Source organism: Colossoma macropomum, unplaced genomic scaffold (assembly GCF_904425465.1).
Source record: "Colossoma macropomum unplaced genomic scaffold, Colossoma_macropomum, whole genome shotgun sequence".
Classification (NCBI taxonomy): Eukaryota; Metazoa; Chordata; class Actinopteri; order Characiformes; family Serrasalmidae; genus Colossoma; species Colossoma macropomum.
The window spans coordinates 24,344,383-24,358,643 of NW_023494787.1; the positions used below are offsets into that span (position 1 = coordinate 24,344,383).

General features: G+C 37.0%; 1 protein-coding gene across 1 annotated transcript in view; it reads right to left on the minus strand.

The window, feature by feature from the left end:
* Positions 1-14,261, minus strand: part of csmd3b (CUB and Sushi multiple domains 3b) — a 554,192-nt gene that overhangs the window by 271,829 nt on the left and 268,102 nt on the right. Inside the window, exon 7 of the mRNA XM_036566609.1 lies at positions 2,615-2,692. Coding sequence (XP_036422502.1) covers positions 2,615-2,692 — 78 coding nt within the window. The remainder of the gene's footprint in view (positions 1-2,614; positions 2,693-14,261) is intronic.

Here is a 14,261-nt window from a genome sequence, read left to right on the forward strand (position 1 = left end):
TAGATAAGCAGTACCTGTTTCACTGTGTTGAAAGACAACAGTGAACACAAAATACACATTGCATTTTCATTAGTTCTGAAAGCTGAGGACTTTCAAGACTGGGTATAAAACATTGCTGTCACAGGTAACACAGAACATTTACAGAAAACAAGCACAGCAGACAACAAATAGCACAGTCGTCCCTTGTTCACTGACGGCTACAATTGGTGGACATATAGCATTTTTAGCTATTATGTATTTCTACAGGAACCAATCATTACATGCAATATGACATTTTTACCAGGTTATGTACTTACTAAACAATACCATTTCTCTTCTGAAGCTATAAAAATCTCCACGAAATCTGACACTTATAGAATGCTCTGAAATTTCATGGTGGTAAGCATGTTAGCTGCCTTGAACCCCATAGCAAAGATTCAGTACAGCCCCACTGAACAGTATTCGTGGCCATAAAAAGCCAGTGATGGATCACTGGCCAGTAAAAAGTTCCCTCTTAACTTTTGCTACTTGCATGATATTACATTAACCGAGCACAATAAAGCTTCTTTTTATCCATGACTGAAGACGGTATGCCTTTGAGGCTCACGCACGGTTTGGTGTTTCATTAAAGTCAGTGGATTTGGAGTGCAGCGAAGCATCAGCCATACAATAAAATAACATAAGTGCTTTCGCGAGTGCAAATGCATCATTGATACTCATTCATTATGGAAACAATAGAGGGGGATATGATGCTAGCTCTTCTGTCGGAATGTCCTTGTCTCCACTTGACTTGCTAGTAGCAGAGCTAACGCAGCAGGTTCACTATAAGGTCACTCTAATAGAGAACCATTTTTTGGGAATGGTTCACCTATTGCTATTAAAAGTCTAGTGACACATTTTGACCCTGGAGGTACTGCTAACCTTGTCTGAACATTTGCCACATTGTCCACAGAGCCAGTGATTTCGGTAGAAAAGGAAAAGATAAAGGATAAACTTCTTTTCTTTTTAGGGCTTTGTGGAGAATTTAAGAGCTCACACTTTACTCACTGAAATGTTTTATGAGTTAATGATCCAAGCCATCACAGTCCTATTAGCTCGGGCACTTGTCACCAGATAAAGTGGACCATTTTGCCTCAATTGCCCTGCACACCTTTCAAAGCTAACTTACAGTGATATTAGCGTGAGGCACAGCTGCTGCTGTTTTTATTTTTCAAAATACTTCTCCATCTAGTGTTAAGAATTCTCAAGTAGTAGAGAAGTATAGCATCAAATGCACAAAAAAATAAATCAGACTATAATGTATAGGGATGTGATGATACATATATTTTCAGGGTTCAATCTAATGATTTTCAGTTTTAAGGTCACATTTTAATTTGATTTTTGAAATTTTGAGTTAAAGCCCAGTCACACTAGCAATTTAAAGCTTCATGATATGTAGACAGGAAAAAAAACACATTACATATCATATTATTATTATTATTATTATTATTATTGTTGTTGTTGTTTTTGTACTTATATTATTATCTCTACTTTTGTGATTTTACTGTTCATGGTAGGCAAGTTAGTCAGCTAAGTAACTACTATGTGAGCTCCCTGGCTAAGCGCAGTTGCACACAAGTAACACCACTGCCACTAAACATACCAGTCATCTACACTTTTATGCTACAGATCAGTGTGCAGCACCGTGCCCTTGTGAGAACATAATTATCTCAAATGATTTTGTTCACTTTTGTGATTTTACTGTTCATGGTAGGCGAGTTAGCTAGCTTGCCGACTGTTATGTTAGCTCCTTGGCTAACTACAGCTGCACAGAAGTCACCCCACAGCTGTCAACCGTGCCAGCTATCTATATATTTTACCTACAGAGCAGCGTGCAGCACTGTGCTTTCGCAAGTATATAGCCCGTGAGCTACCTTGCTAAGTACACTAAAATGGAGAATTTCTGTCACAAATCTTCTGGACCAGCTTTGGTCACACCCATTTTGCAAGCCAATGCCAACTGCAAATGTCTGGTGTGGTGGTCACCAATCCTCCTCTTTACGTCCAACCCAAAATTTAACACATTCCATTCAGCTAGTCAAGAACTTCTGAAGGTAGATGGATCAGGTTCAGGCAGGGGTGATCTCCAGGAGCAGGGTTGACCACTGGTGTAGTGTGACTGCAGCTTTAAAAATGTCACAGTTCCACAAAGTTCTAATTATGCAGAACAACAAAAAGCACCATGACCTTTTAAAACAGTGCAACCCAGCACTGTTGATGACTGACATGGTTTTCACAAAAGATTTGGTTTTGGTGATTGTTCAAAAATTCAGTACACTGTTTCAGTTTATTTTCTCATTTTCTCAAATTATTGAAATCTTTACACTCTTTATACACTTTATACAGATTTTTATAACATTTTATATCGCACTGTTAACATAGGCACAGGCTGCTGGTTTGGAGATGGCAAGGGAGACTGGTCATGCAAGCAACATCAGCAAGTTACGATGCCCAAACAAAGCAATGACAAAATGAATCAGAACTGAAGACATGAACCACACCAACAACACAACACGGAAATGAAAATGAAAATAAAAAAGAGGAAAAAAAGCATACCACAGATTTACCATAAAAGAGTAACAAAGGGTAGACTCACAGATAGAAAACTTGTTGCTGTTGTCTTTGCCAGGAAATAATTTTACTCCTCTAGACTTAAAATCTACGGACCTTTTCACTAGTTAAAGGGAAAAAAAGGAAAGAAAAGAAAAGAAAAGAAACATGAAATCAGGTCACAAATAAATTGGTCAGCATTAAAGAAAAAAAAACATCATCAAGCTTATGAAAAACATTAAAGAAAAAAGGAAAAAAAAGAAAGAAAAAAAATCATAGCTGCAGTAAAAGTTCCCAGTGTGCTCTGCAAAAAGAAATAGAAGCATGTGCGGAGAAAAGAGCAGGCTAAAATGAAAGGGGTGGGGGGGGGGCAGTTGGGGGAGGGAGGGAGAAGAAGATTAATAAAGAAGCAGCAGGACAGGACTTCTGTTCATTTGTCAACCTTGAAATTGATGGGGAGTTTCAAATTGTATGCCCACATCATCTGATATGGATCAGACATTGCCTAAGGTCTCTAAAGGGTATTTAGGGCCATGAGTCATCTGTCAAAGTTGTTCTACTGATAAAAATGGCCGATTGTCACACGCACATACATACACACACGCGCATGTGCATGTACTGCAAGGCCTTCTATAGAGAGCCGATGAATAAACCCATCATCTCAGAGGTCAGACAGAAGTCCTGTTGGGAATGTCAGGCATAATAATAATAATAATAATAATAATAATAATAATAAACTCAGAACATCCGAAAACATTCACATTTTGAGAAATGCTTTCTCTGTGTCAATGCCACTTTTTCCCTTTGGAAATGATGTACGTAATCAAATCAGCGAATAAATATAGGGAGCGGAGTAATAAATATAAAATGAGTGCAATGCAACAAAAATGATCCCTACTGGCATTACATTATTTATGAAGACTGATCTGCAAATGATCCCCAACTTTAGTGGCAGACAGGGTGAAGTGACAGTGTGAGAAGTTTGGGAAGCGCTCGAGTTAAAGGGACAAACATTCAAGCTATAGCACGTATGACCATTTATGTCAGCTGAATTAACAGTATTTTTCAGTAGAATCAAATTAATATGATGTATGTTATATAAATGTACATAATTGGGCATTAATTAGGCATTAAAGTGTGCTATTTGTGTTTTACACTAGCACTTTGGTCTGCATTGCTCATCTATGTTACGTTTTGCATGAAGAAGCTTCAATGTAAGTCCCTTAAACTGAAGGGCAAAGTGTGAGGGATTTCCATCCTTGTGTGAGCATTCAGTGGTGTCTTTCTTGACAGAGAGAAAAAAAAAGAGGCACAGAGAGAGAGAGAGAGAGAGAGAGAGAGAGAGAGAGAGAGAGAGAGAGAGAGAAAGAGAGAGAGAGCACCGTAGAGGCACACAAGGGTACAAAGGCACAGTCAACATATTTAAGCACACTCCTCTTTCTGTATTTGTTCATGGTCTACTCTCCATCATCTGTTTTTCTTTTCAAAGTTGTCCATTTTTTTCAAAATGAAGATGGATATGAATGGAATAGGATGTTTGCCCACCCTTACATAACTACATCTACATTTAACATATTTGACGTTTGTCACTTCACAAGCATTGATGATGAATTTTCTTACGTTAACAAGTATCACACTGAGTGGACAAAATCGATGATTTCACTATGAAAGGTCATGAATTACCAGATTAAGTATGCCTTTAACAAATTAGTCCCAAAACAAGCCTATATGAGTAATAAATTAGGGGTCACAGCTCGGTATAAGTCAGAATTGGCCAGCCTGAGATGAGTGGAGCCACAAAAATGTCACTACAACTTGTTTAATCAACTAAATAGAGAAGTAGGGAAAATTCATTGAAAAGGAAATCGACTGCTCAAGGACACATTACTGTTAGAGTTTATTTCAATATTGGACCTACTGCACTAAAGTTTAAATGACAAGTGGCAGATCATAATCCGACATAATAGTCCTCTGAGAAAAACAGGCAGATGGTATTAAATGTTCTTTAAATTTTCAATTTTTTCATTTTCCATGTTTCATTAGTTTGTTTGATTAAACGCAGCATGGAAAACATCTTCTACATGCCGGATCCGTACACCTCAGGCATTCTTGCAGTCAAACACAAAAACAAAAAACAACGCTCCTAATAGCAAAACTTGACTTCATTATTACAAGTTCTGTTTGAGACCCTCTGGGTCAGCCTGTCTTCAAAAATAAATAAAACCAAATGGGAAACCAAATGATTTAGATTGAGCAAAACATTATGTCAATGAGTCCATTTAAAGCCCATTTAAATTTGATGATTATACACCTAGGGCTATCTATTTAAAACGATATAGCTTAATTAAGACTCTATTAAGATATTTAAGTCTACAAGTTCACATAGTTTAACAGCGATGTAACACTGGCTGTGCAAACTCATCAAAGCTCACAGTTTCCACACATTATTCAGTGTGGTAGTGTTAATTGCTCAGAACCATGCTGTACTGTGATGAACATCCCGCTCCTTTTACTTAACACATATTAGATTAATAATGACAGTAACATTCTTTGATTTGTCAAGTGCTGCAATAATCCAATAATTCTTTTGGGCAGCTTCGCTAAATTTGGTTTTTCACAGTTTTCTTATTTGGGTCTGTCATGCAAATGTAAATTACCATTGCTCAGAAACATGAGGCTTAAACTGAATTGGGCTAAAGTTGTTTATAACACATTTTTGTCAATGACACATTTAGGTCCAATGATTTCTAATAAATTAAAACTTTGGCATTCAAGCATGACACTAATTAATAATTTACAAATAACAGTGGACATCGAAGATCTCAAGCAGATATATTAGGCTTTGGTCAGTGCTGGACAATGTAACTCATATTTCATTATTATCTATACCATTGCTACCATTTATATAATTGTTTGTTGTAAAAATCAATTCTTTTAACTGTCATTTTACAGCTACTAGTGTTTAGCATAAGCTTTCATGCGTAACTTTTTTCAAAGCCATTTAATAATAAATTAACATGACTGAATTATTATTAAACCGATTACACACTTTTTGGCTGACACTGGAGTTGAAGCATTGTCTAAAACCAAAATCTCTCTGTTAACATGTTTATTATTTTTCTTTTTTTTTGTAAACTTCATATACAGTCTTTTACACATTCCTGAGTCACCTCAATGTGATCTTGGAAGAGTTCTTGTATTGTCTTCTTATCTCTTCATCACTATTGCCTCAGCATCCTATTCCATGTCCATCTTGTCAAGGATAAATTACAGTAATTGTCCTCTGTGCCGCATGTCATATTATTCTCTGGTTCAGAGGCGAGTGCGAATGTGCTGGCCTATTGTCTATAAGAAGGAAATAGTGATGCGATCATATTTCAGCAGACTTACTTAACCTTCACTCACTTTCATTAAGTCAGGAATGTGAGGATATAAGTATATACCAGCGCTGTAGCCCTTAACCTTTAGGTGAACCACTATATTGGATGATCATGATAGACACAGGCCATTATGTTGGCCTCCACTGAGAGATACAAAGGATTTGTACTGTTTAGCAATATGAACGCAATTCTGTTTATTATTATTATTATTCATGAAAAGTGTTTATATCAGGGATGTACCAATACGAACCAAAATTTCAGAACGCAAACCAATCCTTATGGATCAAGCAATAGACATATTAAGCCAGATTCTGTTTATTTGTTCTCATTCCGTTTATTTGTTATAATTTTGTCTTCTATTAATGCTATTGTTGTAGAGGAGCCATAAATGAATATTATCCAAAACCTGTGGCAGGGAGGTGCGTTTTCAGTAGTTAACAAAGTGGTATAAATGTCTGCAGTATGGAACTTTTAAAAAAAGGAAAACTTGTAAAATCAGATAGCAGTGATTTGGCTGTAGTTGTTCGGTGCCATTTTTATTAATGACTGTTGTGAAAATGAAAAGCATCACAGAAACATTCTGAATCTCTTTTCTGCCACTCCTAAAACCGGTGGTAACGTTATATTCATAGAAAAGAAGATGTTACTTTACGCAAGTTAGAGCAATTCGAAATTATTCATCCATGACACATTAAAATCGTGACTTCACAAAAGTTATCCATATAAAACAGTATATGAAAAATTAAGTTTTTTAAGTAACTGGCAGCCAAAATGTTCAAGTAAATGGTAGCCAATATCATCAGAGTGGTCAATCAAGTCAACATAAGAAACTATAAAATAGTAATTTTGAAAAAAAATGAAGGCCAAGAAATCCCCAAAATGTGTCAATTCAGTGTCACACTACACACATGCTATTAATTTTACTTCAAAGTAGCACTTCAAAGTAAATAGCAGCCTAGCATACCTTTTTTATTAACTTCAGTGCACATTAAATACAAGATTATCTACAAAAATACAAATACTATATATTACAGGACTCAGATTAGGGAAAAAAAGAAAATAACTGAATCAGAACATCCCTAGTTTATATGCCCAGGTTGTGGGAGTGTTAGTTACACATTGATGTGCCAAGGCATCTAATAAAGAAAACACTATTTTACTGATGCAGTGAGATGATAAAGGAAGATAAAGGAAGATCAATAAAACCTTACGAACGTTACCGCTCAGCATTATTTCAAGTGAAAGCTTTCCTTTCTCTAAATTCAATTTAGAATGAACCCTTAAATGAAACTCCGACCATATGTGGCAGTCTGGAACAAATGGCAGCGTTGGGGGATATTATGGATTCCGATATACCTCACCCAAGGGGGTATTTATGTACTACACACTGGAAAAGATGAAGATTTACTGAAGCTCTAAATTAAAGATGATGAGTGAACGATATTTTCTCATATGAACTGTTTACTGTGTGAGGGAGCGTCTAATATCGACTGCAGTCGCCACGGGAATGAAAACAGTGGTAAGTGGGTGGTCTTTCTGACCCTGCACTGAAGAAAGCTGCCCTTGTTCATATTCAGAATTAGCATTTTAAAATATCCCACTTATTCTGCCGTTTATTCAAGTTGTCCAAGTGTGAAAGAAGAGAATAGAGGCAATCAAGGTTAAAAAGTATGTTTCTAAATCTGTGCAGCTGATGAACAAGAATGCTGTTTGTATGCCTTCTCATTATTCTTATTATTCAAAAGGCCATTTCCCAGTGATTAATTACTGTGCCATTTTAATGTGTGTAAGACTAAAATTTAAGATAAAAGACAAGCGGCATATTCAGCCAACTGGTTCACATACTGGATGGCAAGTGTATGGTAAGGACTGTAACCAGTTTAATAAATGGTCCCCTAAGTAAATCACCGTATACAAGTCTGTGCTTGCTATGTATAAAATTAGTAATCACCATAAATGAAAATTAATATTAAACTATTAAACTCAAGCAAGACTATTAATCTCAAACCATCTGTGACAGCCTATGGTTCTGGTTTAAACATAATAACCGAAAATCACATTTTAAAATGGGGAAAATAGAAATGTCTAGACAACAAGCTCACCATATTTACCCATCATCACTAGTTGTTGACACTAAGCCTATTTTAAACACTGAAATACTTTTGCAGTCTGATAAATCTAAATCTACTGGGCTTATTTCTTATGGTTTACATACAAGTATGGCAATTAATCAAGGTCTGTGTCAAAAGCCAAAAAATATCCTCACAGTAGTCCGGTGATATGGTTTGAAGTACTGCATGGACCGATGTAATTCCACACTCAATAAATGCTGGGATTTTTTTTCCAATCAAAAGCTAGGTTGAGGCTATCCGGTCTTCTACTTGATAGCCACATAGCTATTTTCTGCTCCTCTTCCACTTTGCCAAAAGAAATCAGAGCTTGACGTGCAGCAGCAAAGGGGCAGACATAACAGGTTTGTAACCGCTTTTGTACCTAAATGTAATTTTATAAGTAATGTTAGTCATATGTTTGTCTTATTAGCGTTAACTTAATGAGTGAGTTATGTCATGAGTTATGTGTGAGTTATGCCAAGTTTTTATCTCATGATTACCCCATTGTTTCATAACTAAATTGCTTATGGAACAAAAATGTAATACTCAGAAGTTGATCATCTGTTTTTAGTATGTGAAGGTTTTCATATAATAAATAAAACCAGGTTACATAACAGAAACTAGGCTTCACACGGTGTTTAGTAACACAGCTTCTAGGGTTAACTCCTCTTCCCTTCAGCAGATGAAGTTGCAGTTACTCAGACAAACTGCAGAAACAAAACTAAACATGCTCGTTAAGAAAGTTTAAATAATGCTACATTTTCAGTCTGCTAGGCTAACACAGCTTAGTAAACTCTAGCCTCTCTGTTCTCCATGCTGAAAAAAAAAAAGAAAAACTGCACAGCTGATCTAAGCTGATCTATGCTGGTTTACACCGGTCTGGTGCTGGTTTAGGTGGTCACCCAGCATGATCTGCCTGCAAAACACAACACATACTGGTTTTGCTGATGACCAGCAATGCTGGTCTATGCTGTTTTTTTCCCCCTAGCTGGGTTGTTCAGCCCCAACCCAGTTTCTGATAGTTGCTGCAGCTTTTATAGAACTCCAAATCCAGATAAATGCCAAGTTTAACAGAGCGATCTTCTTACCCTTTTAACACACTATGTTTAGTAATCCATGCCCCCTGATGTAACAATTCAAGCTCAGTTTCAATTATTTCATTAATGGGTTAGTTTTGAACTTATTTTAAATTGGAACAAACCTGGTGGAGCACCTCCAAATGGGTTAGCTGTCAATGCCATACCCCTACATTCTGTTAAAAAAATTACTGCTTTTTTATTTTTTTGTCAGACTGTATTTAAAATATGTTTATTATTGTACATATGTTTGATTTGCATTACTACATGTTAGGTATATTTAGGACCGGGCATACCTGTAGTTTTTCTGTCCAACTGTCCTGTTGGAATAAAGGTTATTTTTGTTAAAAATCTAAAACAATGGTAGTTTTTTATCTATTCTATTTACTATCCTCTTTACCAGTCAGCACAGATATGCAGTGTTGATATCTAAGCACCGTTATGAAAATAGTAAATGCAATGACATTAAGGTATTCAAAATAAACCAGTTGATCTGAGCTAGAAGCAACGATACACAGTGGCAACTGGTGTGATTTTCACCTGTAAGCAAATTCCGACTAAACTAACCTAAACATATTGCATGATTTACTATGTAATCCTGCTTCATTTCCATGTTTTAAGTAGAGTTGTCATGTATAATGTTGCACAATAAGGCTATTGTAATGTATTACACATTTGAATTCTATCAAGAAGAGGTTCTGCCGCATGGTCCCTAAAAGGAGCCAGAACTATGAAAAAACTCTCATCCAAGCACAAAACAACAGTGTTAAAGTGTACAATCCCTGTATGAGCGATCATACTGCGGTGTGCTATTCTTTATTTGTGCACAGTTAGGGTGCAGGTTGTTCTCCTCTAGGGAACAAAGTCAGCAAGTTGTGTCTCTGTGCATTTTTAGGGCTTATTTTCTTTACAGAAACATTACCCCAGCCTAAAAATGTACAATGCTCAAGTCCATTTCAGCATGCAGCAAATATCTGACATTCAGAAGTTTCAGCCCATCTAACTAGTGCAGCACAGACTCCACAAGTTCGGCAACAAATTGTGCGCCCGAGTAGCTGCAGCACACACATTAGCACTAATGGCATTATAGTTTAAGCAAATGCTTGTGGAATCATGTCTGACAGAGACATAGTGGAGTCCAGCCAAATTAATTATTTCCTCAGGCCATTGGCGAATCCTGAACGAACAAGCCTCTACATTCTCCCCCAAGCCTAATGAGTTGGTGGCAGGAGTGACCATCAAAGAAAGACTTTATTAGCCATGGCAGGCACTCCAGGGAACAGAAAACTGTGGCAAAATTTCTCTGTTTCTAAAAAGATGAGGTTCTATTTCTAACTGACCTGCTCGGAACAAAGGGGCAAAATACTAGCTATGCTGCTAAATTTTAGAAACCTGAGGCTGGATTACAGCAACTTATTATTTTTTTGTCTTAAGTCAAGATCTGACAAGGTCAAGATCTCACAAATCTGTATTACAGAAGCAAATCTTGTCTTAAGAATTTTATCTTACCTTACAGCATCTATCTTGTCTCAAGTTAGTAAAACCTGAACTACTAGATTGAGGTTAATAACCAACTGTTATGTCTGACACAAAGCAACTGACAATACATGCACAGCTGAAACGTGAAGAGGCAACCAAAAAAAGAAAAAAAAAAAAACCTAAAGAGCAAAAAAACAGAAGTTAAGAATACTGTGACAGTGCCCCTTGCTGTTTATCAGAGTATGCTGTTCCACAGTTTCAGTTTCCATTTCCATTTCCCAAATTCTTTAGCCGGCCTGCGAGTCACACTAACATTATTCCTCCTTATAAACAGCCACGCATTCAACATTAACACACAAAGGAAATAAGATGGGAAGGTGGAGACTGTGTCAGCAGTGACTGGGATTTTAAAATGAAGAGTCAGAAAAAAAAATCTCAACATTCAAACTACTGTTTTGCAATATAATAAATGCAATGTCACTCTGCTTGTATTGAACTATGCTGCCTGTCACAGCTGTCTAAAAGCAATAGAAACAGATGGTTAAAATAGAATTTAGGACACTGCTGGGGTCTTAAAGTTACCTCTTTAAAGGCAGAGTAATATTTAGGAAATGTTGTGTAGTTAGGATGCTTCTGTAATACTGTTTTCTTATCTGGAGTTAGGAAAAGATAATGAACTTAGGAACTTTAATTCTGCAATAGCTTTTGTCCTAAATTTAGTCCTAACTGAAGTTGTCATGGTGACTAAACACATAAAATAAGAAGTTAGGATGTTTCTGTAATACTGCCCTTGATTGTAATCTAGGTGGAGAACACTGTTTTCTCTTTGCAACTGACATATCCACGCTCAACCCACAAATGTGTTCTTCTGTAACAACAGCTGTGAAACAAGCTTTAGAGCACTTTGGCAAAAAATCCATTCAAAGAGGTTGCAGCTTTTTTTTTAATCGTTAAAATGCAACGCTACAGAAAGTGATTGAAATGGTTATGTGTGGCACCAAAAAGGTTCCTGCTATTATTACAAGTAATACAATCTTTTTGCAGTACTACATCCTTAAAAAATGGTTCTTTAAGGGTTCTTTAGTAAAGTCAATGATTATATATACAATCATGTGCAAAAGTTTGGGTGTCCCTGGTCAAATGACGTTTTGTTAATTTTCTAACCAAAAATAAGTACACATCCTCACACAGTTTGTTCCTTGTGAAGGAGGTGTACACTTAGGCTATGTTCACACAGCAGGTAAAAGTGGCCCACATCTGATTTTCTCACCAAATCCAATTTTATTGTTTGGCTGTTCACATTATCTTTTAAATGTGACCTGTATGCGTCATTAGTCCGAACAGATCAGCTCCCAAACTGACCTGCATGAGCAAATAAACAATGCTTCACATTGCTTCACATGGCTCATCTAGAGGCAAACAATCCTGACTATGAACAAATGTCGCTCCGAAAATGTTTCAGTTTGATCTTCACCAGCATCACAGGAGCGACCATGAAGTTCCAATGGCTGACAGCTGGGCTCATCACCCAGAATGTGTCCGAGCTCTCCGTAAAAAGGGTGCAGTCACTTCTTTGGTCTGCATCCGCAAATTCTTTAAACTTTGCTTTCAGACTTTTAACTGTTCTTCGATGCTGCAGCCTCGCTCTCCTACAGCATGTTCAGCCATTTTTTTCAAAATCTCTTTGAACACAGAGCGGTTGCGATGTATCTCTTCTAATTTTTTAGTACAGAAACATCAGCCCATATGTTTATGAGGTCTCAACAGTGCAAAATCATGAAGAATGTCGAATTGGATTGAAAAAAAAAGCCGCATGGATTTCCGATCTGGCTGTTCAAACTAAGCTGCATTGCAGCAGATCGGATACGTATCGGATTTCAGTACCACATATGAAAGCATCTCAAATTGGAATTGAAAATGTCAGATTCAGTGTGTTTTTTGCTGTTCACACAGCCACACAAATGACACATCTGTGTCACATATGAGGAAAAAGATCAGATTTGGGCCTCTTTTACCTGCTGTGTAAACATAGCCTTATTTTCACTTAGAAAATGAACAGAACATGTCATGTGACCAGGGGTGTTTGAACTTTTGCATACAACTGAAGAACCGTGAACGGTCAAGGAAACATGTGAATGTATAAATGGTTCTCTGCATGTAGAAATGGTTGTTTCCATTATGAAAAGCCTGCTGTAAATGGTTCTTTAAATAACCTTTTTAAAATTGCTTCTATGCGGCACTAAAAAAGGTTCTGCTATTGTAACAAGTCATAGGACTTTTACTGGTAATATATAAAACCCTTTTTGCTGTACCAAACGACTGTTTTGTTATAGCTAATCGAAACTAATCAGGGTGGAAACAAGAATAACACATTTGTCACCATGCCAATGTTTGCTGAATTAAACTACACCTGATCTATCCTAATTGTGGATAAATACAAATACATATGAAAAAGGTCACATGAACAGATAAATTCTTATGAAGTAACAAAGGCCTATGATTTAGCTCTCTTCAGTCAGGCATGGAGATGTGGTTGTGCAAGTTACCAGTAAATTTTAGCAAATTCACTGAAGTGTACAGTGTAAGTTGTACTGTACATTCAGTATTTGTCATGTCTAATCTTATCCCAAACCACATTACAACATTAAGGCTTTTAAGCTGTTCTCTTATACAGTCACTAGTAAGCCAGGCCTCACAACTCTTGTGATACTTACTTGACTGGGCTCAAAGGCGCAGTCAAACTTTGATTAAGTCGAGATCAGGTAACTCCACTCTTATCTGACTGGATGGTTCTGAGTGCGTCTGTCTGTGGAAAGCCGAGGCCAGACAGCATTGCCAATAACGGCTTTATTTTCTAAAGACGAGTGCTTCCTTCTATGGGCATTCTGAATGGGGAGCAACAGCTGGCTAATGTCAATAAGAGCGGCGCCATCCGAAATGGAACATGCTTCTTTTTCGATGGCATCTCTTTCAGACATATCAGTAGGCTAAATTGGATTTCACTGGGTTGGTGTCTTGAGGCACTGTGCAGCTGCTACTTTTTAAACGCCATCGCTTGTCACTCCCCAGGTGGTGTGAACCTGCTATTTCACAGTCAGAAAACACACCACTCCTGCTCATTACAAAGATGATAGAATGTAAGCTAAAGCAGTTTCTCTCCGGAGCTAATTTCTATCTTGCACAAATGACTGGCTTCATCGAATGAATGACTAAGCACATGTTTGGTCAGTGTCCCTGTTCGTTTTAGTGTTTACTGCGTCTCCTTGCGTACAGTAGGAGTACCAGTCAGGCAAGGTAAATGAAAATGTGTGGTTTATTTTGGTCTTGACTCTTCACAGAACAGCTTTATTTAGACCCAACCCAACTGGAATATTAATAGAAAGACACTTTCCTTCTATGTTCTTTTTAATTTCAGCTAATAAATGAAAATGTGTGGAAAAATATAACAGGTTCATTCTACCACTGTGGTGGCAAACGGGGTATGAATGTTCATTTGTAATTCAAATGTAAAATATGTTCTGTTATTTTGAACGACATCAGTAAAGTTGTAACACCACTGACAGTAACACCACAGACAAATTTACTAAAATCCGAACTGAAAATACAGTCCACTGCCACTTTACTTTCAAAGTCACAACTTAAACAGA